This window comes from Bufo bufo, chromosome 1, assembly GCF_905171765.1.
Source record: "Bufo bufo chromosome 1, aBufBuf1.1, whole genome shotgun sequence".
NCBI classification, from domain to species: Eukaryota; Metazoa; Chordata; class Amphibia; order Anura; family Bufonidae; genus Bufo; species Bufo bufo.
The window spans coordinates 100,756,219-100,782,928 of record NC_053389.1 but is presented as its reverse complement, the minus strand read 5'-3'; the positions used below and the strand labels follow the sequence as shown (position 1 = coordinate 100,782,928).

At 46.3% G+C, this 26,710-nt stretch overlaps 1 protein-coding gene across 2 annotated transcripts; it reads right to left on the bottom strand.

Annotated features, from left to right (window-relative positions):
* Window positions 1-8,582: 8,582 nt before the first annotated feature.
* Window positions 8,583-26,398, bottom strand: SPSB1 (splA/ryanodine receptor domain and SOCS box containing 1). Of its 2 annotated transcripts, none has more exons than XM_040427363.1 (3): window positions 26,314-26,398; window positions 15,121-15,931; window positions 8,583-9,276 (listed from the first exon to the last, which is right to left on the bottom strand). In XM_040427363.1, exons 2-3 carry the CDS (start codon window positions 15,812-15,814, stop codon window positions 9,149-9,151), a joined length of 822 nt encoding a protein of 273 aa, XP_040283297.1. In that variant the 5' UTR covers window positions 15,815-15,931; window positions 26,314-26,398; the 3' UTR covers window positions 8,583-9,148. The 2 variants fall into 2 exon arrangements, with proteins under 2 accessions (XP_040283297.1, XP_040283292.1); XM_040427358.1 differs by lacking the exon at window positions 26,314-26,398 and adding an exon at window positions 26,152-26,307.
* Window positions 26,399-26,710: the final 312 nt, after the last annotated feature.

Here is a 26,710-nt window from a genome sequence, read left to right as displayed (position 1 = left end):
AGGACCGGGCTTATATCAAACGAGAAGCTGGTGGCAGATTTCCCAGGCTGAGACAGCGCTGTTTTCACTGTGGCAGTGAAGAGGATCTCTCAGCTTGCTGCCTCTCTGTGCCCACGTGGACAGGAGGTGTCTGTGTAAACTGTAACAAGCTGACCTTATCCGCTCCTCTGGAGGGCGTAACGTCACGCTTTGGTAACAAGAGACCATACTGCGTCTCGTGAGCTCGACGTAGGTGACGTCAAGCGGGCACGAGGCGTGGTATTCGTCACATAGGGTTGTGGAAGGGCTTCAAAACACCCCCTTTCTCTACACTATCTTACTGTGACTTTCAAGGGGTATCTCTCACCTCTTGTTTTCCCCCTATCAATGATAGTTCTAGGCAGGTATTGGATAGCAGGGCAAAAACACTCCCCTCCACCTACAAGGGGATCCAAGATGGCAGTACCGCGTGTCCAGCTCGGCTCCCAGTAATGAAAGTCCTCTTCCCCTCTCGGGATAGTCTCCTCACAGCACCTCTCTGCAGCACCACCGCTCCAATGGTATGTGGAGCAGCGCAGCAGTTATCGGGCGGTGTGCTGATCTTTACCAGCGGGATGTGTGGCCACCCGTCTCCTGCTGAGTCTCTCCTCACAAGCGCTGCCGCTGTGACCAGATGACCGGATTGCAGGAGCTGGCACACGGTCACCAAAGGTTCAGTAAGTCCAGAAAGCCTCCCAGCGGCTCACCTTAGTTGCCTGCAGCTCAGGAGGTGACAGCCCACGGCAGCCAGTAGCGGGGGATGCACCACGCGCCTCGGCGCAGTCTCAGGGTCAGAGGTCTCACCCGACCAGCAGAGTCGGCAGAGGAAAGCTCAAACAGGTCCACCCGGTCAGGTGATATTTCTTGGGGTCCAATACCGCGGTCATGGTATCAAAGGACTCCGCATGGCCAGGATGTGTTCAGGATGTTGGAGGAGCTGATGTGCCGAGCGTTCTCACTCCATGACAGTTAGGCCACGCCCAAAAACTTTTCCCACTTTATCACTATCAAAACGCAAGAAAAGCTATACATATAAAAAGGTATCGCTGGATTCGTACTGACCTGCAGAATAAAAGTAACTGGTCAGTTTTATCGCACATCGAATGTCGTAAATAAAAAAAAAAACTAAAACTGTGGTGGAATTGCTTTTTTCCCGCTTCCCACTACATCATATGCAATATTAAATGGTGGCATTGGGAAGTACAACTTGTCCCGCAAAAAACAAGCCCTCATAGTGAGCAGACAAATAAAAAAAAAAGTTATGGCTCTGGGCAGGCAGGGAGCGCAAAACGAAAATGCAGAAAAAAAAAACCTCAGGGGCTGAAAATTTTATGAAAAACACACAGTGCAAAGGGCATGCGTTATGCTATTTCATATTCAAAAGCTTCCAAAAATTGTCCGACAGTGTTGGGAGCAGCAGCAATACAGTGTGGTTGTGGAAAGTGTAGTGTATTAGAGGCATGTGGCCAAAACAGTAGCGGCAGCAGAAATAGTATAGCATGGAACATACAAGGCAGTAGATTGGCTGTCTATGGGTGGTAGCAGTAGTAGTGGTAAATGCGTAGTGTTAATAGTGGGGGGCAGTAGGGGATTAGCAGCCACCATAATGAACATGTTGGCAAGCAGCAGCATGATGGAGGCGACAGCATCGCATGGAACATGATGGCGTACAGGCAGCAGTATGATGGAGGCAGTAGCTGTGCTGAACATGTCGGTAGGCAGACGACAACAACAGTGGTAAGATGGGGCATCCTCAGTGAGGCTAGATCTATTTATCAGCCTCTGCCAGAGGAGTGTGAAAATACTCCTGAATCAAGGCATGGTTCATTTGGACAAAAGTGATATTTTGGACACTGGGGAAAGACCACTTGGTCTATTTGGGTATCACCACATCCCCTGTGGGGCTGAAAACCCTCTCCGAGATTACACTGGCGGCTGGGCAAGAAAGAGCGTACTGTACCAGTTCAGGTCACCGCTCCAGTCTGCCTGCCCAGAAATCCATGGGGTCAGGGAACAGGGTATGTGCCAGAGTATAGGCAAGCCTCAACCTGGACATTGAGCCAGGAAATCTCAGCTTGCCTGCTGCATGCCAAAAGCTGAGGCAAGCAGCGTACTCTGTTTCCTGGTAACACAATTTGCCATCCCTTTCGGAGGAAGGAAAACATTCCTCCATTTTGCTTTAATAGCAAGGGTCTAAAAGCATATCTATCCAGTAATCAGACTGCTTGATGTCAGATACCCCCATCAGTACGTAAGCGAGCAATCAGCTTGCCATTCTGGCCAGAGTGCCCGTGGAACCATTTCTTTCTGGCTGTACCCCCTTCTGAGAGAATTGGGTGGGGTGGCTGGTGCCATAATCCTCCTCTTGCACCTTCACAGGAGTTTCTCCTTGTGGGTCCACAACAGCTACAGGGCAGACAGCAATATCAGTTAGCGGTTCTTCTTCCACCCACCATCGTCCCCTGCTGCATGAGCGTCAACATCTGAGAAATTCTAAGATAAATATGAGGGGGATGAGAGAGTTCATGCTGCAGTTATCCTTGCTCACAAACTTAAAGTGCTCTAGCACAGGCATGCTCAACCTGCGACCCTCTAGCTGTTGCAAAAGTACAACTCTCAGCATGCCCAAACAGCCTACAACAGGGCATTGTGGGAGTTGTAGTTTCTTCAACAGCTGGAGGGCCACAGGTTGAGCATGCCTACTCTAGCATGTGAAATGTTGAATTCCAGCAAGATGGAACATCATGGATTAAGTAGTGCAGCAGCAGACCGTTCAATACATAAAAATGGCTGAAATGGGCAGTCTCCTAGACTGTGGGAGAGCAATGATGTGCCCTGCTGCTGTTGGTGACAGGAGCTGGCCTATGGAGGAGGTGGATAAGTGCCTTGTGTGGGAGCCAGACCAACACAACCATAGGGTGGAGTGAAAAGAACTGTGAAAGACATGTTCCGTTCCTGTGTGCAACAGCTGCTTCAGGTGACCATGGCGTGCACCTTGCCACAACAACAAATGCAAGGAGTGGACCATGTTCTCCACTACATGAGTAAAAGGCAGGTATGGCTTTTTGGGAGAAATAATGCTGTCTAATTATCTTCCAGTGAGGCTGAGCGCACACCCTCAGCTCCCTAAAGGCAGCAGACTACTAAATGGTATGGCAGCAACTGCACCACCATCAACTTGGCCATGTGGGAATTAATCTTGCGCACCCGTGGCTTGCTGGATGTGTAGTTATTTATTGGACACACATTCCATCAGTGACTGAAATTAGAAAGCAATGACGTGACACCACCACCCCTGCATGTGGCCCGGCTGCCACAATAGAGACCAGTAGGTAGGAGCCACCTCTTTCTCCACAGTATGGAGGAATGCCTGTTTGTGTGGTTCAATAAAGCTGTAGTGCACATGTTTGTGTTTGCCTGCCCAAAAGTTTAAGACCACTTGAAAAATGGCAAAAAAATTTTTTTTACATTGTTGGATCTTAACAAGGTTCCAAGTAGAGCTTCAACATGCAACAAGAAGAAATGAGAGGGAGACTAAACATTTTGAGCACTCAATTAATAGAAAACATTTTTCTGTTTTTCAGCTGATCCAAATTTTAGGACCACATGCCTTTAAAAGGCCAAATCTCTGCAAAGATGTGGATTCATTGTCATTTTCTATCAGGTAGTCACACGTTGTGATTGCAAAGGCAAAAAAAAAACCTCTCCCTTTTTGAACGTGGTCGGGTTGTTGAACTGCATAAGCAGGGTCTCACAGCGTGCCATCGCTGCTGAGGTGGGACACAATAAGAGTCATTTGGAATTTCTTAAATGATCCTGAGGGTTATGGAACAAAAAGTCAAGTGGAAAACCCAAAAAAATATCAGCACTGAGCCGGAGGATCCAATTGGCTGTCTGTCAAGACACTGGACGATCCTCGACCCAAATTAAGGCCCTTACTGGTGCTGACTGCAGCCCCATAACCATCAGACAGCATCTGAGACTGAAGGGCTTCTAAAACAAAAACATCTTCAAAGACCTCGTCTCCTTGAACGCCACAGAACGCTCGTTTGGACTTTGCAAGAGAGCACCAAACATGGGACATTCAACTGTGGAAGAAAGTTTTATTCTCTGATGAGAATTTTTTTTTACCTTGATGGTCCTGATGGTTTCCAACATTACTGGCATGACAAGCAGATGCCACCTGAGATGTTTTCTACACGCCACAGTGGAGGAGCGCCATAATGGTCTGGGGTGCTTTTTCCTTCAGTGGAACAATGGAGCTTCAGGAAGTGCAGGGGCGTCAAACGGCCGCTGGCTATGTCCAGATGTTGCAGAGAGCATTCCTCATGACTGAGGGCTCTCGTCTGTGTGGTAACGACTGGGTTTTTCAACAGGACAACGCTACAGTACACAATGCCCACAGGACAAGGGACTTCTTCCAGGAGAATAACATCTCTTTTGGCCCATCCTGCATGTTCCCCTGATCTAAATCCAATAGAGAACCTTTATGGATAGATGGCAAGGGAAGTTTACAAAAATGGACAACAGTTCCAGACAGTAGATGGCCTTCTTCACCACTTGGAGCAATGTTCCCACTCACCTCATGGAAACGCTAGCGTGCATGCAGAAACAATTTTTTGAAGTGATCAACAATACCTCATTACTGAGTTCATGTTTGGAAGTTTGATTTCTGTTTTTGGGGGGGGGGGGGGTAGTTTTTTTTGAGGTGTGGTCCTAAACTTTTGATTAGCTGAAAAACAGCCCGTTTGTAGTTTATTAAATTGAATGCTCAAAAAAATCATGTTGAAGCTCTACTTGGAACCTTGTTAAGATCCAGCCATGCTAAGTATGTTTTGCCCTTTTTCAAGTGGTCTTAAAACTTTTGATCAGGACTGTATTACACTTTTAGAGCTTGCACATGGCAGATACACATGCAGAGCACGTTTTGGGTCTAATGCACCCAGTGTAAGAGGCATCACCAGATCCAAAAGCAGATACAGCCCTGGCAGTGCTGTGGGAAGTATTTCACAACTGCTGTTGACTGCTACCACCAGCCTCCACCTCCGCTCTCATCCAATGCACACCCTCACAACCACGGTGGGCTCCTTAGCCACACCCTCCTGATTCCTTACTCGGAATTTGCCCCGACTGCCACAGCCCACCACTGCCAATACCATGGCTTCAGACATCACTATTACCACCACAGCTACGCATGGTGTTAGTCTCCTCCTGAACATCCTCAGCAGTCCAAACACTGACTGCTCAAGTCTTCAACAGGGCAACTCAGCCATCTGCCATGGTGGGGTTTTGTTGCCACTTAGGAAGAAGGAAGGTGCCCCACTAGGGATGGGCAGTGGGGACAGGACACCACTGAAAGTATTCTCTATAGCTGCAAGGAGGAGGAATGCTATGAACCCCATCTCCAAGGCACGGTGTCATGATGGGGAGGTCACCTCCACGCCATACTGCCACAACTGAGCAGAAGAGGGAGTCATCTAATCCACAATATCATCCTCTTCAATGATATGTTGCACCTTTCCAAAGCCAGGGACAACTGTGGCTTACTTCTGGCCAGTGAGCTGGTGCCAGTACCCACATTCTGGCTCTGGAAGGACAAGGCCCTTTCACATTTGACTTTTTTGGCCTACTATACAGTCAAAGTATGGAACAGTTTGGAAGTCTGCTTTCTGGAACATGAGGCACAATAAAATGCCCTTCCCTTTCCACAAACACACTGCTAAAGCAAACTCAGCACCGCTAACCGATTTGGGCCAAATGTCTTCTGTGCATTCAAATATGTACAGATAAAAAGCTCCCATGTAAAACACAAATATTCAACCTATGAGCTCTCCTCCCCTAACAGTCTTGAGCATACTCTTCCCACACCCCAAAAATTAAAAGTAAACAATGGGAAAGAAGTGTTCTTGCAGGTAGCTGAGGTCCTGCAGCTAGATGGCACTGCCAGGCACATCCAGCCTCAGCGCCTCATTTCCTGGCTGCTTTCCATGCGCTGTGCCTCCCACTAGAATAGAAGCTTGATGGGGACAGATTGGGTCTTGCTGACATAAAACATCCTCATTAACAGTTCAACACAGAATGACGTTCTGCAAAGGCACCTCCCTGCCTGCTGCATCACTGCATGTCTGATAGACAGCCTGTCCCCCACACTGCCTCTCAGGGTCATGTGAGCCACCTTCCTCCCCCATGCTTTTCTGACCAGCAGGTGCAGTCAAATGGCACTGTTACTAGATTAAGCTGAATCCAGCCAGCAAAAGAGGCAATATGGACAATCACAATACATTAGTAAGTGCCCTGTATTAACTTTCTCTACACAAGTACCATTTGCTGAGGCAAGACAACCCCTCTAAAAGGCTCCATTGTGCGGACCCATTCATTCTCTATGGGGACGGCATGGAAGCGGACAGCACACAGTGTGCGGTCTGCATTTCTAGAGCGCGCCGCTGAACTTCTGGTCCACGGCTCCAGAAGCTTTTCTCCGGGGGTGCCGGCCAGGTGTATTGCGGATCTGCAACACACTACGGACGTGTGAAGGGACCCCAAGGATGAGGCCACATCTTTCTGGGAAAAAAGGAATCCAATTATGAATTAAAGACTAAAGGGAACCAGTCACTGGAATTTTGTGTATAGAGCTTAGGACATGGGTTGCTAGATCGCCGCTAGCACATCCGCAATACCCAGTCCCCATAGCTCTGTGTGCTTTTATTGTGTATAAAAAACAGATTTGATACATATGCAAATTAACCTGAGATGAGTCAGCTTTAAAATATGGACTTCTCTGGTCACACAAGATATGACTCCTATGTTAATTTGCATATGTATCCAATAGTTTTTTTTTTTACACAATAAAAGCACAGAGCTATGGGGACTGGGTATTGCGGATGTACTAGTGGCCATCTAGTAACCCATGTCCTCAGCTGTATACAAAAAAATGCCGGTGACAGGTTCCCTTTAACTTCTTCCTGCTGGAGCCACTTCTGGCTTTGGGACAAAAAAAAAAAAAAAAAATCATCAAAAAGTTTGACACCAGCTGGTTTGATAGTGTTCTAGTCTTAAAATATGCATGTTCAACTACATGAACCAGGTCAGTGCTGCCCCTTCCTTGTAGTTACTGGCTTCCCTTTTAACAGCAAGTCTCATACACCTTCAGAATGTCTCCAGTGTTCACAAGGGCAGATGTCAGATAGTGGTGACCCCTTGAAACATGCTTTAATGCTGCTAAGAAAATCGAGGGAAGCATCCCTAGCATTAGGTATTCTACAGCAATATGCAAGGCCCGTTTCACACAAGTGGTGACATCTGTCAGGGGAGCAGCCTGCCGGAGATGACTGGATCCGGCGCTGCCAGACACCCACTTTAATAGGGACTGGTGGAGATCCAGCCACGACAACTGCTGCATGCCATGGTACTTGTTCGGCCGATTGTCTGCAGCCGATCCATAATAGCGAGTGGTGCTGGATGGTGATGCAGAGATCCAGCAGGCTACTCCTCGTTTTACACCAGCAGCAAGAGAACACAGAACGAAGAGGCCTCTGAAACAAGTGAATGAGCACAACACATCTTATACTTAAACTATTTCTTTATTAGAGAATTTATTATCTACAGCATTATAAAGAGATTAAAACTGTACAGGCAACATTTCATACAGTAGGGGGACTCACTAAGCCACTTTGGAGGTGGAAGACTTGCACAGGAAAAAAGTTAGAAACCTCAAGAAAATATTGTAAAAGTCTGTCCAATTTGTGCAATGCAGCAAAAGTCCATCAAAATAAAACCACTTACAAGCAAAGTGACGCTAGCACAGGAGTCACCCCAACTGTCTTGGCATTGTTGTGCATCTTTTTTTTTTTTATAAGTCCATTTTCTCTTTATGTACCCTACAGCAGCAGCGTTTTATAGTGCACCTGTCACCCTCAAGGAGAGAGCCAATTTTTTGGGCTGAAGCAATGTTCTACGCACAAGTGATATGGCCATAAAGAAAGGATGTAATGCTATTAGGTGCAGAAACTGTCCGGCACAAGCTCGCTGCCTCAGTAGTGTGACCGATGCACTTCTCACAATTCACATACCTACAAAACAAACACATAAAAACATTACCCACTGTACCTGTGCATATATTGCTTCCTTCCGCCATCTACATGGCATGTGGCAAAAAAGCCAACGGCATTGCTGGCTGATTGTATCCAACTGGCTCCAGTCCAGAGTGCCAGACTGGCCAATATAGAAGTATGGCCTAGAGCCAAAAAGTTATGGAGGCCCCACTCTGATAAAGGACTTTCTACATGCAACATAACATACTGGATTACTGAGGTCATCTGGGATTAGATGGGCATAACTACTGCATCTCAGGACTGGGGATAAGCTGCAATACCAGACACTGCCCATAGGCAAGAGTGGCACTGTTTGTAGAAACAAAAGGCAGACCAATTTTTCCGATACCAGACAACCCCTTCAGCTTTATATTGCACTTCTCTACCCAGTGGCATAGGGATTGCTTCTGCAACAGGTCTTATACAATGGGCACTGGCCAACAGGCAGCAAGTGAAAGTCCAGTTAAATTGGTGTTGAGTCAACCTCCCAATCTCAGCCATTATACTAGTGCGTGCTCTCCTGCTCCAATATGTAGACCATCTGCCTATGTGCATCTACTAAACATAACAGGCAACACCCAACCCTCAAACAGCAAGACCAGGTAGAAGTGCGGGGTCCTACGGCCAATACAAGCCATGTAAAATGAGGAAACAATATCGGGAGCGGCAAGTTTTGAGGCACAACAGTAAAAAAGGACAAGACAAACATTTAAAATGGATAGGACATACATAAGAGCCCATCATAGGGCGTTAAGGAGAAAGTCTTCCTGTTCAAAAGACCATTAAGTTAAAAAAGGAAATTGGTCACATGATTCATTACACATGAAACACATCTCTAATTCACACGCAACATTCAGATGTCCTTCATACAAAACTCAACTGTTGCGAGATCCCAGAAAGATAAAACTTGGAGGTATTTCATAGTCGGAAGCATGCACGTGAGGAAACTGTACCACCATCTTCCTACCAACAAGCATTCAGAACAGTCTTGGGATGCATAGCACTGGGTGGCTAGTCCGCGGTGGCAGTAGTGTGGATGGTCAGTGGTACAGTAGGTAACCTTTAAGGGATGCTGGCAATGGAAGAGTCTGTATTTCATTTAGTCTCTCTTTTCCCAGTGCAAGGCGAACAGCTCGTCGACACAAGTCCATCAAAGGAAGGGGCTCCGCTGTAAAGAAAGCAAGAAAGGGTGAATGCACTGTATGGTAGGCGGGCAGCATCAATTCACTGAAGTGACCATTACAGGGGGTATTCCAGTTACATCAAGTTATCCCCACCACAGGAACCAGGGCCCTGCAGCCCCTTGAGATGAATGTGAGATAGATGTGACAGTAATAGAGGCCGGGTATAGGATATGGCTGGCATATGCAGGCTACGTTTGTATTCAGTCCCTCCCCTCCTCCCTGTTCTCATTGGTGGTGCAGTGGCCACAGCCCCGCCCCTCCTCCTAGTCTGTTCTCATTGGTGGTCAGCAGCAGCCACACAGTGGGGAGGAGGGACTCTCCTCCACTGCCAGCTCAGGAGAACATGGTGCATGCCGAGAGCGGCACATACCATGTTCTACTGCGATATGTGATATGGCGATAAACAAAATCTATAGTTGGCCAGATTTATATTGCATATAGTCTATATCGCCCACCCCTACTTAGTACACACTATGGCACTAACACATTGTACTATCGCAGCACTTTACATAGTGCCTTAACCACTCTGCCCCAGGGCAAAGTCTCCAGGATGCCAGCTGTCCACATGGTGCACTACATTGCTTGTGCAAGTTCCCTTCATTACATCTTGCTGACCCTTATACACATCGCACTGTCTTCTGCAGGCGTGTGATATGGTGTCACATTAGCTACACTTTGGGTTCTGCTAAGAAACAAAAAGGACACTGCAACCCTAGAATTGCAAAAAGCCAACCAAGGCTGTCCAGCAGCCAGGATCACCATCTAGCCAAAATTACTACAGTCAAACGTCCCTTATGGATGCCAGGGTGTAACAGGACCCCCACTAGTGTGTTCATGGGCATTTACCCTATAGAACACCTTGTAAGAAAAGGTCCCCGGGACTTCAGCAAGAGCATCAGGTATTAAATGTAATGTATGCCAATACATTGTGTATGAATAGTTGTCAGTAATTCCTTACTGGGATTAAAAAAATAAATTAAAAAAAAGCCTGCAAAGGTAATTTTACATAATACACTTTAGTGCGCACACATTTGCCAAAGACTACTTACATATTAGCACACCAAAATAACCTCAGTGTTAAATATGTACAGTGCAAGTAAAAAAAATTACAAATTGATATATACTCAACCCCCCCCCTCAAAAAAAAAAAAAAAAAAAAGCTGATGGCTTAACATACAGGCAAAAACTGAAGACAAAGTCTGGTGTTATTACAAGATGAGGGTTCCTGAGTGGAGTATATGACTTGATGCACACTAGATGAATATTGGCCATGTCCAGCGTCTTCTGCACCTCGTGTGTATGCTGTGTCCCAACTCCTCATGGCAGGAGCCTACAGGCCATATAAGAGTATCTGCACATAAGAGCAGATGTCAAAGTCCTGCACAGTATTTAGTGCAGACCTGTGGGTTTCACGCCATATACCACACTTATCGTGTTTGATGGGATTTGATGAAGCTTTGATCCTTCCACTGTGAAGGTAGAGAGCCGAAATTTGCAGCATATTAATTGTGCATGACAGGCCAGTTTCCACACAGAAGAATAGAGCAGTGTAAGGAGTCTAATGTCATCCACTTTGCTGGTACTGCATTACACTGCGGTTTTTCTGCATGAGAATCCACGCTGAACAGTTTAGTCTGCACCGTGTGCAGGTGGCCTTAGGTATGATTTTAGGGAACAAAGCTTAGAGGAATGCCCTTTCCCAGTAACTGCCTTGTACAATGATGGCACTGATCTGCTGATAAGCATTGGCTCCCTTACCAGACAGTTAGCTTATTCCATTCACATGTTCACAAAATGGGTCCGCATCCGTTCAGCGATTTTGCTGAACAGGAGCGGACCCATTCATTTTCAATGGGGCCGGAATGTGCTGTCTGCATCCGCAATTGCGGACAAGAAAAGGCATTTTCTATGACAGTGCAGGTGATGTGCGGTTCACAAAATGCGGAACACACATTGCCGGTGTCAGTGTTTTACAGATCCACAAAACACATACTGATGTGTGAATGGAAGATGCATGATAAGGATGCCAAACATGGCAGATTGTTCCCCTTCATCACATAGTTCCACTGGAGTAGCCTCTTCTCCCCATCCACCATATACTGTAATATAGCAGATATGTTGGAACAAAACAGCTGCAACATACCTTACATGGGAACACATCCTATTGCTTAAAGGAATATTCCCATGCGAGACGGCGGCACATCGCTAGGATATGCCCCTGTTGTCTGATAGGTGCAGATCCCACCTCTGGGCCCCACACTGAGAACGGAGCGGGAAGGTGGTGGCCAGAGGACCCTGGGTCCAGCCACCAAGCACTGTCCCCATAGAAGTTAATAGGAGCGCACCGCGCATGCGTAGCCACCACTCCCATTCATTTCTATGAGGCCGATGGAAATGGCCAAGCCAGGGCTCAGCCATTTTCGGCAGCCCCATAGAAATGAATGGAGTGGCTGCACATGTGGCCTCAGTCAGGGCTCCATTCTCGGTGTTGGGGTGTGCGGTCCCAGATGTGGGAACCGCACATAAGGCATATCCTAGCGATATGCCCCCATAGTGTGCGGAAAACACTGCATTTTACAGTTATGCTCCAGACAAAAAAAAATGACCAGGAGCCATTGGCTCCTAAACTAAAAAATTTAGGAGCCAAATTACATTTTTTAGTCGCCAAATTTTAAATGCATATAATTTTAAAAAAAAAAAGGACTTTGAGAAGATGAGACGCAGGTGCACTACATATAGGAGAAAACAGCACCACATGCCTCACATCCAGGGACATTTTCTGGGGAACAAGGTGACTAAAAATGGCGAATTGCGTGGTTTAGAGTTTTTTCTGTTACGGCCTTCACAGAGCGGAAATATTTTTTAATATTTTAATAGCTCACACTTTTTGGGACGTGGCGATATGTAATATGTTCTTTATTGTTTGTAAATTTTATGTAAAACTGGGAAGGGGGCCATTTAAACTTTTAGTATTTTTTTTTTTTTTACTTTTTATTTAACAACCATTTCTTCCCTTAGGGACTAGAACCTGGATCTTTTCATCCCTTGTGCTATTCACCCTGATAGAGTGCTCTATCAGGGTGAATAGGATCTCACATCTCCCTGCTGCCCTGGGCTCTGTGCACACAGCAGCAGGGAGCTGAACATGGCAGCCAGGGCTTCAGTAGCGTCCTGGCTGCCATGGTAACTTAACTATCTGAGCCCCAGCAGTGTAATCTGCCACTGCCACCAATGAAGGGGATGGGGACACTGGCCACCATTTAACAATGGGAGGGAGACGGGGACGACTTGTGGCCAGTGATAATGGGGGGGGGGGGGGGGGGGGGGGAGAAGAGGCTTTGGGAGAGCGCACTGCACCACCAATGAATGTTTAAAGAGGACCTTTCATGGGTCCAAAGAATATTAACTTATCAGCAGGCTGCATAGAGCGGTGCCCAGGGATCTAAGTGCACCTATTATTCTGTTGCATGGCAAATGTCGTGTCTCCGTCTCCATAACAGCAGCGCTGTCCAATCGCAGCGCAGAGCTCAGAGCCAGGGAGAAAAAACCTCCCTGGCTCTGAGTTCTGTGCTGTGATTGGACAGCGCTGCTGTCAGGGAGAAGGACAGACACTGGCGTCTCCTCCTTCCTCTGAATGCTGAAAATACCGGGGGCCACAGCGGACGAACGGAGCGGCGCCCAGGAATAATAGTAAGTGCACTTAGATCCCTGGGCACCGCTCTATGCAGCCTGCTGATAAGTTCAGATTCTTTGGACCAATGAAAGGTCCTCTTTGACTCCTTCATACAATTGTCTGCAGCGGTATTGCAGACCGGGCACCCGGCCTCAATAACAGGGCATGCGATCTGGGGCACCTGAGGGGTTAATGGCCGCGGATCGCCTGCCCTGTTATTGAGGCCGGGTGCCCGGTCTGTGATACCGCTGCCGACACTTATGTTTTACATTCCTTGGCGGCGCAGTGGTGACAGCTCCTCCCCTCCTCCTCCCTGTTATCTCCCCATTGGTGGTAGTGGCGGCAGCGTCACAGTGGAGAGGGAGGGACTCCTTCCTTCTCCACTGTGCGGTGTGCTAGTGAAGGGAACTTAGGCTGCGCAGGATCACGGCGGTACAGTCGCAAATGGCGACAAGACTAAAAAGTCTTGTCGCCATCTGCAAATTTTAAGGCGCATTGGCGACCGTTTTGGTCACCATCTGGAGCCCTGCAGTACCAGCAAAACACTGCAGAAAATCCAGAGGAAACTGACCTGTGCTGCAGAAGTCTCCACCATATCATATTAGGTTGCAAAAAGGCAGTAAGGTTTTCTACTAGAAGAAATCTGCAGCATTCCAGTCATGTGAACACAACTGTTCAGAGCATCCACATGTTGGGACGTTGTGGGGATATTGTCTCCTGGAATATGAGTGCAGACCCCTGCTCCTGCCACCAGGACTGACCATTACCACCATCATGGCACCTGCTGCTTGCATAATAGACAGGACAGACTATACCCAGCTCTGACACTTCGGAATGGAATCTTCTGACTTCAGGCATGTGACATTGCCATAGTCTGCAAGTCACACCGTGAAGGTTAAGGACCTTTTTTGCCCGTTAACCAAAGTACTGAAGTGGTTAATTGCACAATACAACTTCTTAGCCCTTTTCTGGCTGCAGACTGCACCTCATTAGGCTAGGGCTACACAACGACATTTGCCATGCAACAATTTTTATAATGATAGTCTATGGTGCTGCACTGACATGACAGTAGCAAAAAAAATAAAAAATCCATCCAAGATGGACTTTTCTGCAACTGTCACATTGCAGTGCGACACGATGACCATAATTATAAAAATTGTCATGCAACAGGGTCACTCAACACATGTTGCAGACAGTGTAGTTGTGCCCTATAACTGATCCAATCCAATTAATCTGGGGCCAAAGCTGAGCAGGTTACTTCCCAACTACACTGCAGTCATGTTACAGTAAACTGAACAGGTTTCCAGTTGGAATTGGATCTAGATATTGCAGTGACACTTATGGCACCCCCTAGTGTTTGATTCAGTAAGAACATCCACCTATGTGTCCAGTGCTGCTGGTCACTCAGTCCAGATTTTACACTGGTGGAGGAGCGATTTTGGCAACTGAAGGCAGCCAAGGAGAAGCCGCACAAGAGGAGCTGCTTCTTACCAGCACTGGACAGATTAGGTGGATGTTCTGACAGGGATTTAACACTAGGGGGTGCCACAAGTAGGTTAGACAAAAAGTTGCAGGGACCCAACAGTAAGTTTTGCTGTAGAAGAAAGGGTTTTCATTACTGGTGTAGGTGGCTAAAAGCTTTTGGCCATAATTCTAGAGACAGGAGAAGCCCTTTGACACCCTTGGGTATGGGCACATCTAAAAAGGATTTACACGAGTAGATAGGCAGATGTTCTGTCCGTGTAAAATGCACTGTCGTTCATGCAGGCACATACAAGATTGTTTCTGGGCAGATCAGTGATATCACCTCCACAGTGATAAGGGGCTGCTATCTTCACCTCCACTGATTGAGCCTCAACTGTCAGGAACGCTTCCTTCGACAATCTGCTGCTCATCTGAGTGTAATTGTTCCTTACTGGATATCTGGCCATTCACCATCTGTGCATCTAGTGAAGAATCTCAACATATCTTATAACTCAAGCTAGGCTGACGCCAACACAGAGTGAATAAGGACAGGTAACCTTTGTACAAGAGATTAGCCAGAGCAAACAGTACACGGAGACAAGAGTTTACATTATAGGGACAGCGTAATGGTAACTGTCTACATGCACAGGATCCACTGCCGAAATAAACCCTCCAGTGACGGACTACTTACGGTCTAGTCCATTTATGTATCGCATTCTGATTTCACAGTGGCCCCACACCGCACTGACGACCGGGTACAGTTTCTTTCCCTTTAATCCTCTAAATGCAGTGCCCATGTACTGTCCATCCACAATGAAGCTGAGTGTACCATCATCCATGTCTAGTACCACCAGGAAAGAATCTGGCACGATGAAGGTTTCGTCAGGCTCCAGAAAAGCAGGGTATGTTCTACTCGGCTGATTTTTGCCATCATGATACAGTTTATTCCTACCCAAGTCCCATCCCCAGGATTTCCCATTGCTTCCTATGAGTGTTGTGTAGCCCACAGAATGGAGGGGAGCATCTGCAGTTGCTACTCCGACAACGGCGTGAGTCCCTCGCTGTCTCATGACCCATGTCATCTCCCACACATGCAGGCCTCGTGTATAACCAGTTTTGCCACGAATGGCATCAGTGCTCTGTGCCACCGGATGCCGGTGAAAAACAAGTTTATCATCCTCTTTGACAAAGACATTGAGCGATCGATCGTTATTATTCCATGAATGCTGGAGCTGTACTTCACGTGACACTGGAGGCATGTCCAACAAGAGGTCCAGGCGAGCAGGTTTACAGTAGTCCAGACCCTGGAGATCCTGCTTCAGTGGCCTGTACGCTGGGTCCCTCATGTCCACCGTCTTAATGCCTCCTGTGACTTTCTGACCCATATTCCTCCACAGGTTCACCTTTATAGTTCCAGAGGCAATCTCATTCAATTGTCCAGCCTCCTGATGTCCACTGTCCAGTAGAAATCCCTGGGAGGTTAATGGTCAGGACTGGCTGGTCTAATGAAGAAAAAAAAAAAGTTAATATTTGACCACAATCAGAAGGGAAAAGAACCTGTGAAAAAGCCTCAGTAAAACAAGGTAATTTGATTCTGGACTTGTAAATGACACATGATAGGTTATATTGAGGTCCTAGTACAGACTTAGGCCAGCATTACACATTAGGTAGTGGTCAGCTGAACGAGAGTTTGGCTGACAGCCATTATAATGTGACCACTCCATACAAAGTCAGCAGATCGGATGTCCCAAACTGGCAGCAGCTTTAACTTCTTCCCAAGAACAAGGATGAGTACCGACTCCTAACACATGCAATAAGTGTAAAAGAGTGAACAGACCCCCAAAAGCAATTCAACAACATCAGGGTCAGGAAAGCCGGACATCATTGCAAAGTAGTTTTTATTATGTGCAGTTTGTGTCTTACAATTTCAGCATCCAGATAAACTAAATTCCTTAGACACTGAAGGGACTTTGCTTTGATGAAAGAAACCTCCTTTGATAAGATCCTAAAGGCTGTGTTAGACCAGCAGGCGATTGGGAGGAAGGAAGTGTTACTACAGACGCTCATTAGCCATGATCTGGCGGTCTAATACCGCCCTTAGCTACCTGCTCCGTCAGCTACAGCTGCTAAATATCAGGTTCCCGTTCTGGCAGCCCCAATCCATCCATGCATTACGTGGACATTCATTTAGCTGCATGGCTGCCATGAACCGCCAACTACCAGGTATAAAAGTTGGACACAGAAATCAACTGATCACTAGGCTGGCTTCATTACAAAGAGGGGGTGCCTTGTGCAGATAAGATCTTACAGTAAAGCTGGATTACACAGCCCGATCAGGGACAAACGTTCCTACGAATGCTCTCAACTATCTGCCTGTCTAAGCCCAAGCGTGTTCAGTCAGGTGAAACTTTCATGCAGGCACCAGATCGTGCCATCTATGCAATTGGATGAGGACTGGAGGTGATGACTGCATGTAAATGTTCTCCCCCAATGAATGAGCAGCTGACTGTCAGGAAGGAACGCTTCCTTCCCAGCACATGCAAGTACTTTCACACTAGCATTTTGGCTTTCCATTTGTGAGATCCATACAGGGCTCTCACAAGCGGTCCAAAATGGATCAGTTTTGCCCTAATGCATTCTAAATGGATAAGGATCCGCTCAGAATGCATCAGTTTACCTCCGATCAGTCTCCATTCCACTCTGGAGGCAGATACCAAGATGCTGCCTGCAGCGTTTTGCTGTCCGCTTGACGAAGCTGAGCCAAACTGACCCGTCCTGGCACACAATGCAAGTCAATGGGGACGGATCCGTTTTCTTTGGCACAATAGAAAACAGATCCGTCTTCCATTGACCTTCAATGGTGTTCATGATGGATCTGTCTTGGCTATGGTACAGATAATACAAACAGATCCGTTCAGGACAGATGCATGCAGTTGTATTGTAATGGATCCATTTTTGCAGATCCATGAGGAATCCGCCCAAAACATGTGTGAAAGTAGTCTAAACCTAGCACAAGTCAATAATGCTGTCACTGATAAGACAAGTTATCAGCATGTCGCAAGTATACAAGTCATCACTGGCCGTCTGCTTGGCACAGAAGCATTCAGCATCAGAAACAAAAGGTCACCGGTTTTCTCTATAGTATTACAACAGACAGCGCAATATCTTGTATTGCACAAGGACCTGAATATTTGGACAGCAAGGTCAGGATTACAATGCCTCATGTGAAGAGCCCTTTAACCACACCAACCCTTTATACTCAGACTGCATAAACCACAGTGTACTGGCTGTTCCAGATCTCCCCCAAAACTGAACTCCAGAGCATGCACTGAATGAGAGCCCTGCACCCTCCTGTCCAAGCAGGAACACATGAAGACCTCCAGAAACCTTCCTTAGTGTAGAAAAACCTTTGGTGCACCAACATGAAGATGGGCGTTTATATTACAGGAGTTGTCTGGGCTGTTACCTCAGGATAGGTCACCAATATCAGATCAGCGGGGGTACGAGACCCAACACCCCCACTGATCAGTGTCTATAGCAAAGACAGCAGAAGCAGACAGGAGATGGCATCCGCACGCCGTCTCATACAGCTGATCTGCTGGGGTGCCAGGTGTCAGACCCCAGTCAATCTGATATATATATTTTTTTATAATTAAAAACAAATATTAAACATACAAATTCATTTTTACAAACATTTAAATTTAATAAGACTTATCCCACCCGCCCCCCTTAAAAAAAAAAAAAAAACTCTAGTCATCCTCTGTCGCCTCCACTCCCCACTCATGATATTTCCGCTCGTCTCGGGACAGGTCCCTATACCAACCATTTCTGCCATGTTCTAGAGAATCTATATTTTTTATTGTTTACCAGATTAGCTTCCTCACAAACCAATGAAATTCTAACATTCCATGATCTTGGGTACAGCACTACCTCCCCAACATCAGATAATGCACCTCCTTGCTTGAAAAAGTAATTTGGAAGCTATTTCTCGATGTTGAGAGATCCATTTTCCCCATCGCTCCCAGTATACATATCTCGAATTGGCTAGGGACTTTAATCCGATGGTATTGCTCTACTCCATCTCTGACTTTAGACATGTCCAGAGTATGTGAATATCATCCACCCCTATTTCCCCGCACTTTAAACATCTGAAGACTTTGGGTTTGTAACACTTCATTAAAAACTTGGGGGAATAATAAAAGGAGATAGTATGTTGAATTGGGCAAGTCTATAGGAAAAGTTCTTAGAAATCCTATTTTTCCCCTGTATAGCCAAATTCCAGAATTCTTCTCGCTGGGGGTTTATAGCATCTTGCCATTTATGCATTAAGCTGTTTACTGCTATCTTCTTAGTCTTTTGTTGTAACAGACGTTGGTATATTTTAGAGACTAATTTCCCCCCTGTTTTTAAACCAGAAATGTCAGCTAACGGCTGCGGAAGGGTAGATGTCAATGTACCCCGCCCCAGCAGCTTTCTCAATACTTGTTTGATTTGTAAGTGGAAAAACCACAGTTCTGTATTACCCAGACCGTACTCCTTTAAGATCTTCATATAATATTATATCACCCTGTCTCCATATCTGGCCTAGTTTATAGACTCCATGCCTCCACCAAACCTCTTTCAATTTCTTTTAACTCTATTAAATGGGTATTATCCCACAGTATGGAGTCCAGCCTGGGTCCAGAAGGCCCTTGCTTCCTTCCAAACCTTTTCTATCAGCTCAAACAGCGATATCTTTCTACTCCCCTGTTGTGCCAACACACCTGCTTCTATGTGCTGAAAGATAGTACAGTTCTCCAACCTTGCATTAATCCCTACTATCATGGACTTATAACTGTGTGTTACTCCACGTTATGTTTTTTATATGGCCGGAAATAAAATATAGTTCCAAGTCTGGGACTGATAGTTCCCCCCCCCCCCCTCTCATGAATATACAATATTTGTGCTTTTATCCTTGGTTTTTTCCCCTCGCCATATCAAATCCATTAAAAGACTGGCAATTATTTAAAATATTTTTTTGGGGGATTATTGACAGTGCATTCCACAGAATATAATTCAGGGAGGGTAATAAGCACATTTTCACTAAGGAGAGCCGACCTGCCATCGAGACATATTATCTTTTCCATACGTCTATTTTCTTCCTAATTTCTTGTATTGATCTGATATTGACTAGTGTTGAGCAAAGTGAGCTTTGGATGTTTCATCCGAAGTCTCTTCGTTCAAAACCAGAATACCGTATGGAGATTTGTCTTGTATTAGAATGTATGGGCTCCAATGAGCCAAAGTTAGACACAAAGTCACGTGATTTAGTTGAACAACTTCAACACTAGTGATGACCTACTCCGAGGATAGGTCATCAATAGTAAAAGCCCGGACAACACCTTCAAAAGGGGCTGTGTGTTATATTAATAACCTGTCCTTGGGATAGGTCATCAATATCAGATCAGTGGGGGACCCAACACCCCTGCCAATCAGATGGAGTTCCATTCATTGTTTACCACTGCAGCGGCAAGCACTGCAATTATAAGTATGGTGTCCCCATTTACTACTATGGGACGGCTCTGTAGTATTCACTTGAATAGGAAGAAGCCATCCCACAGAAATTAATGGGGATGCCATACTTGTAGTTACACACGCTCGCCACTGGTGATAAACAATGAAGGGAAGGCAGCGCTGCTGGAGAGTGGTCTTCTCTCCATATGATCAGCAGGGGTGTTGGAGCCCCCACCAGTCTGATATCTATCACCTATGCTGAGGTCAGGTCATCAATATAAACACAACCCCTTTAACAATTCATGCCTTTCATATTCAACATGGAAACCACCTAAGTGTAGGCAGATACTACTTGTAATGATACATCACAAATGCCCAAACAAGCCATCCGTCGCCTCCACCATAACCGACCGCTTCAGGCTGGAGGCCTGGGGTGACAACCAGAATAGTTGCAGATTTCTCTCATTTCTGTGTGAAAGTGAAGAGGACTCAAATTAGGGTTCTAAGAAACAAAAACTGTGGCCATATTAGTGACTACCCAGCTTTCCCAGAATCAGATAGTGACTCTTTGCCTCCTGCCCCACAAGCAGGCAGGGTCCAGGCACTGAGCACAGGTGGAAACACAAGCGTCTCCGGAAATTAATAACCGCACAGAAGGCTGTACGAGATTTGATTCACACGGCAGACTTCCTGTCTGTAGCAGCGCCGAACGGAAACCTTGAAGGAGCCGGAGGACAGTGACACAAGGCAGAGCATCCCGCACTCCACAGCACTGAACCTGCACAGTCTGTTTAAATTGGTTTTTAGCTGACAGAGGTACATGTCTGGAGTATTTCCTGGAGAACACCTCTGCTGTATGCCAGTACTGTAAAGACATCTACTCCACCGTATGCTTTCCATGTACAGAGATACTTAACCCCTTCCTGCCCAGGCCTAGTTTTTGCAGCTCTAACATGTGTTAATATTGGAACGCTTGATTACGAGATGGTTTCTGTGTGACACATGGTACCTCTTAGCAGTAAATGGGGGGGGGGGGGGGGGGGGGTCAATATTTCCCTAGAATATTTATATGAATTTTTTTTTTTAAAAGTTTACATTTTCTCAAGTTAGGCTTCGTTCACATCACCGTTCAGCCTTTCCGTTCTCCTGCTCCGTTTAGGAGTAAAACGGAAAGGATGGAGAAGGCACATAACTGAGCCAAACAGAGCCTAAGGACCCCATAGACTATAATGGGGTCTGTTATCTTTCCGCTCAGAAGATGATTTTGGAGCGGAGACAAAAGTTGTGCATGCAGGACTTTTGTCTCCGCTTCAAAATCATCTTCTGAGCGGAAACATAACAGACCCCATTATAGTCTACGGGGTCCTTAGGCTCAGTTATGTGCCTTCTCCGTCCTTTGTTCTCCTAAACTGAGCAGGAGAACGGAAACGTGAACGAAGCCTTAGAATTTCTCTGCTTTTAAGACAGCGATACCTCAAAATAGTTACTAATCAACATTAACCCCATGTCTACTATATGTTAGCATCTTTTGTATTTAGGATGTTAGGTTTAGAATTTTAGATGCAATTTTTACATTGAAGATTTCAAAAACAGTTTTAAGCATCAATTCAGTTCTAAAAGGATTTTGAAGGGCTTACACAATAAGCCACCCATAAATGACTGTTTTAGAAACTAGACCCCTGAAAGTTATTCAAAACTAATTTATGAACTTTAACTCTTCAGGTGTTTCAGAGCCCATGTCCTCAACTCTATACCCAAAATCTAGGCGTCAGGTTCCCTTTAAGCCATTTCCTGTAACACAGCAAGGGTTAACAGCAAAAAAAAAAAAAAAAACTCAATTACCCCAATTCTGCAGGTTACAGAAACATCCCATATGTTATTGTACACTGCTCTTTGGCAGGACTCAGAAAGGAAGGAGTGCCACAATGCTTTCAGAGGGCACATTTTGCTGGAATTGTTTTGGGGCGCCATGTCGTATTTGAAGAGACCCTGAGGTACCCTCTACAGTAGAAAAACCCAAAATTTGAGTCCACTTAGGAAACTACACACCAAGGAATTTATCAAGGGGTGTACTGAGCTTTGACCCCACAGGCAAGTTTACAGAATTTAGAAACACCAAGCTGTAAAAACAAAAGTGGGTTAACCGGAAAAAATAAATTAATAAATATATAAATATATATATATATATATATATATATATATATATATATATATATATACACACACACACACCCCATGGTTTGGTTACCCATTTTCTCCTGAATACAGGAGAACCCTACATGTTAAAAAACACGCTCTAAGGGCACATCACAAGGCTCAGAAGGGAAGGAGCGCCATCTGACCTTTGAAGTGCAGATTTTTCAGGAACAGTTTTTGGGCACTGTGAATTGGACACACTGAAGTAACCCTGGAGTAGAAATCACTAAAAAGTGAATCCAATTTTGGTGTGCTTTGACCCCACAGGCGCAAAGAATTTTGGAATGTTGGGCTTTGAAAAATGAAAAATTATATTTTCCAATAAGATGTTGCTTTAGCTCCAGATTTTATTTTCACACCGCATATAGGGAGAAAAAAGGACCTCCAATTTCTTATGCATTTTCTCCTGAAGGTGGCAACACCCCATACGTTTACCAAACTGCTGTTTGGGTACACTGCAGGATTCAGATGAGAGCACTGTGCATTTATAAGCTTAGTTTGGCCGTTTCCGCAGAACAGGCTGACAACTGCAGAGGCTGTGAGGAGAAAAAAAAAAAAAAAAAATCCAAGAACTGCCCCCATTTTAGAAACCACATCCTTCAGAATTTAAGGGGGTTCAGTGACCACTTTGCCTCACAGGTGTTTTGCAAAAAAAAGCAGCGATTTCAGGGCCCATTGCTTGTCAGTATTACAAGACAGTCGTTAGGGCTCACGTGTGCTGTATGTGCCCGTATTGTGGCCCACAAACAGCAGGTCTGCAATATACAGGTGCTGGCGATGAACTTGAATGGGACTGCAATCTGGAAGATATGGAGCGGAGGCACTATGTAGTGCTTCTGTGGCATTTTGGACTGCCTCTGCACTGAAAAAACAAACATGCTCTTTGCACGAGATGCAGATCCATTCAAGTTGAATGGGTCTACATCCGTCAGTGCAAGCCACACAGATTCATCTGCATGAGCCCTTATGCGGTGCTTCCTGGTTTTATAAACACCCTACATGTGGCGCCAATCTTTTGTCTGGGCACAACACCATGCACATTTGAGGCCCAATATAGGGATTTACTCAGCTGGTGCTAACAATGTTGTCTCTGGGGTGAAAGAAGTGATCCGGTTCTGGAAACCCCATCCATCGAGGTATGAAGAGGCGAGTGGGTATTCTGCAGAAACCAATGGACAGGGGACCGCAAAATAAACTGCAAGTTTTCCACAGATGTAATATCAGTCCCCAGCTGAAGACCGGGCACCCAGTAAATGGTTCTACTTGGTACTGAAACACCATATGTGGACAAACTGCAGTTTGGGCACGCAGCAGGGTTCTGAAGGGAAACCCCACCTTGGACACTGCAACGCAGAATATATTGGGGTTGTTTCTGGGTGCCATGTTGCCATTACACAGCCTGTGGTTACCAGTACGGCTATTTTCTGACAACTATATATTTTTCTCACAGAGCTGTGCGAGCTTATGTTTTGTAGGATGAGTTGCCATCATCATTAGTTACATTTTGGAGTATATTCCATTTTTGATCACCATTTTGCCTTTTTGGGAAGCAGGATAAAGAGGCAGTAACTGGCACTGCTTCTTGTGGCGTACACCGGGCAGGACGACACGTTATCTATTCAGCAGGTCAGGACAATTACAGATGCCAATCTTATCCATTTTTAGAAAAAAAAAAAAATTTGCATCTCTAGATCAATTTTTTCTGGGAATGGTCCTGTGCGATGGCTTTTTTTGCAGGATGAGGCAATTGTGGTATCATTTTTGGGGAACATACAAACTGATCACTCATTACATTTGAGGCAAGGTGACTAAAATGACTGTTCTGGCACAGGGTAATTTACCAATTTAGTCACAGTATGGCAGCACAATCTGACTTTTCCCTCCTCTCCCCATGACATGTCCCAGGTCAGTTTCACCACATAAAGGGTCCATTCACACATCCATGTGCGTTTTACAGATCCACAAAACACAGACACTGGCAATGTGCGTTCCGGACAAAAGGACTTTTTTTGGGGGGGGGGGGGGGGGTGGACGGAAAAGCAGACCCGGAAGTGCGGGTTCGCATATCCGGATAGAAATGAAAGGGTCTGCAATTCCGTTCCGCAAAATACGGAACAGAATTGCGGACGTGTGAATAGGGCCAAACTGTTTTCTATAATTCCATCACATTTAAGTCCCCCCCCCCCTACCACATTGCATGTTACAACTTGTCCCCCAAAAGAAAAGCCCTCATACGGTTATGAGACTGGAAAAATAAAAGCCATGGCTTTCGGAGGGCTGGGAGTAAACGAAAGTCAAGCCTCATCCACATTTCCGTTTTTCACGGACACGGATCCACCAAATGCACTACTTTGATCAAGCACGCCTGAAAATAACTGACATCCATGTTCTGTCCGTTTTTCACTGAAGACTAATAGGAGATTCTTTGGAAATTAATTTTCAGCTGAGCAACGTCAGTGAATTAGGGATGACAAACAGATGGTAAAAACGGACATGGACCAACCACTGATGACACATTAGTGTCCCTAAATGACACCAAAAGGTGAATGCCTCACTTGGTCTTGAATGGGTTAACAAGTCCAGGGCTAAGCAAACTACAGAACAGGAACTGGATATATTAGTTTAATATCACAATGGCACAGAGTAACTGCCAATTAGCTGTGACCACAACTAACAGGAGAACCTGAGGGCACCCGGTCATTACCACATTACATAGAAGAGACAGACGCATGACCTGGATACTCCCTAAAGCGACACCGATGAGGTGTTCATAAAAATAGCAACAACTTGGCCAATCCCTTCATCAGGGAATCCTTCAGACCGCAAAGGAAAATGTTGACAATTTGAAAAGCAGCAAGTGACATAGGGACATCAGTGCCCCTGACGGGCTAGTGGTGTGCACTGCCATCAGTATAGAAGAGCTGAAGGCACCCGTCCCATGCTGGCAGTGCACGGCACCGCCTGGCCTCATAGGTGTGCGAAAGTCTAACAAACTAGTATGGTATGCCTCAGTGACTGCGGACCTCAGGACCAGCTTCACCAAGGTTCCCCTCATTCATCGGAGCGGTGCAACTTCTACCTACCTTACTACAAGACATCTGGAATCACCAGCAGGATCTGTCATGGGTTATCATGGAAAAGGACTTTTGAACCTTTATGTAAACTAACACCATCTTATCTAAAAAGACTGAAGATAATAAACTAAGAAAACGGAAAGAGCAAGAATACAAAAACGCTGAGCAAACAGTAACGTTACCCTGGGTGGAAATCTGCAACCAACACTGCCGAGCACCATGACAGGGCATCATCTTATCAAGGGACTGCGGTATTAAAGATATGGAAGAGTCTGATCACAGGGGTCTGACCACTGGGGTCCCCAATCACTAGAATGGAGGCCTTGAGCTCTCGTGGCAGACAAACATGTGGGTAAGGAATAAGTCATGCTTTAGGACTCCCACAATCCTGAGAATAAAAGGGCTGCAGCATTCATGCAGCACTGCACCCCTTGGACTGCAGCAGCCACTGATGTGGAAGGAACTGCCGCTGGACCACACAGATCCCTTCATTCTCAGGATGGCTGTGGGGTTTAAGAGATGGGACCCCCAACAACCACACATCTCAGCAGCAGGCCATCACATGCCCTCCACCACTGTTCACACAGGCTCCCCGGGACCAAGCATTATACCTGGTGCTCAGGCTGTATCATTTCCTACAGAACATTATGGCCAATTAATGGGTAATACACGTGTCCCATACACCCAGGTCATGTCTGCGGACGGCTTCAGTGTCCTCCGGAGAACAGGTGGAAGTAGCAGCGACCACATCACCACACACTGCCCCCCCACATCACCACACACTGCCCCCCCACATCACCACACACTGCCCCCCCACATCACCACACACTGCCCCCATCAGACACAGGAGCATTTCCCAACCATTCCAGCAAGTCAAACCACCACACACCAGGCCCAACCTCGTCTCCCCATCCCCGGACCCACCGCAAGACGCTGCCCCTCACGAGACTCTTACTCACCGGGGCCCTCCCTGGCGCCCCCAGGGGCAGTGTACGTAACCTGCGGGGCTGAAGCCGTAGCCCACACTTAGAGCCTAGGCCGAGATCAGGCCAGCGGACTCGCTCGCTCCCGCCTCCCCCTGTGCAGCTGATTCTATGTCCCCCAGAACCGGGAGCTCTCACCCAGAGGCGCCGAGTGAGGAGGCGGAGTGCTGCCCAACCACACTCGCGAGAATAACCGCCACCGAAAAGCCACGCCCTCAACTCGTGACTCCGCCTTAATTCAGCCAGCTGCCTGGCGTGTCCGTTTACCGTCTGTTAATAACTACACCAAGCCCCGCCCATAACGAGCTAATCACGCCCCGAAAACCACGCCCCTCTGTAATAGAACACGTGTTGGCGCTGAAACAGCTGTGTTGTTAACCCTTTGTGCCGAGGCATAATCTTGATCGCTGTGATTATTATCGTCCGAGCATTGGCACATATCGGTCTGTGGGCAGTTGGGCAAGTTGTGGGCATGTGTGCCGACCGGCAGCTTAGAGGATCCACGCCTGTCAGTCAGGAGAGTAACAAAGACCCC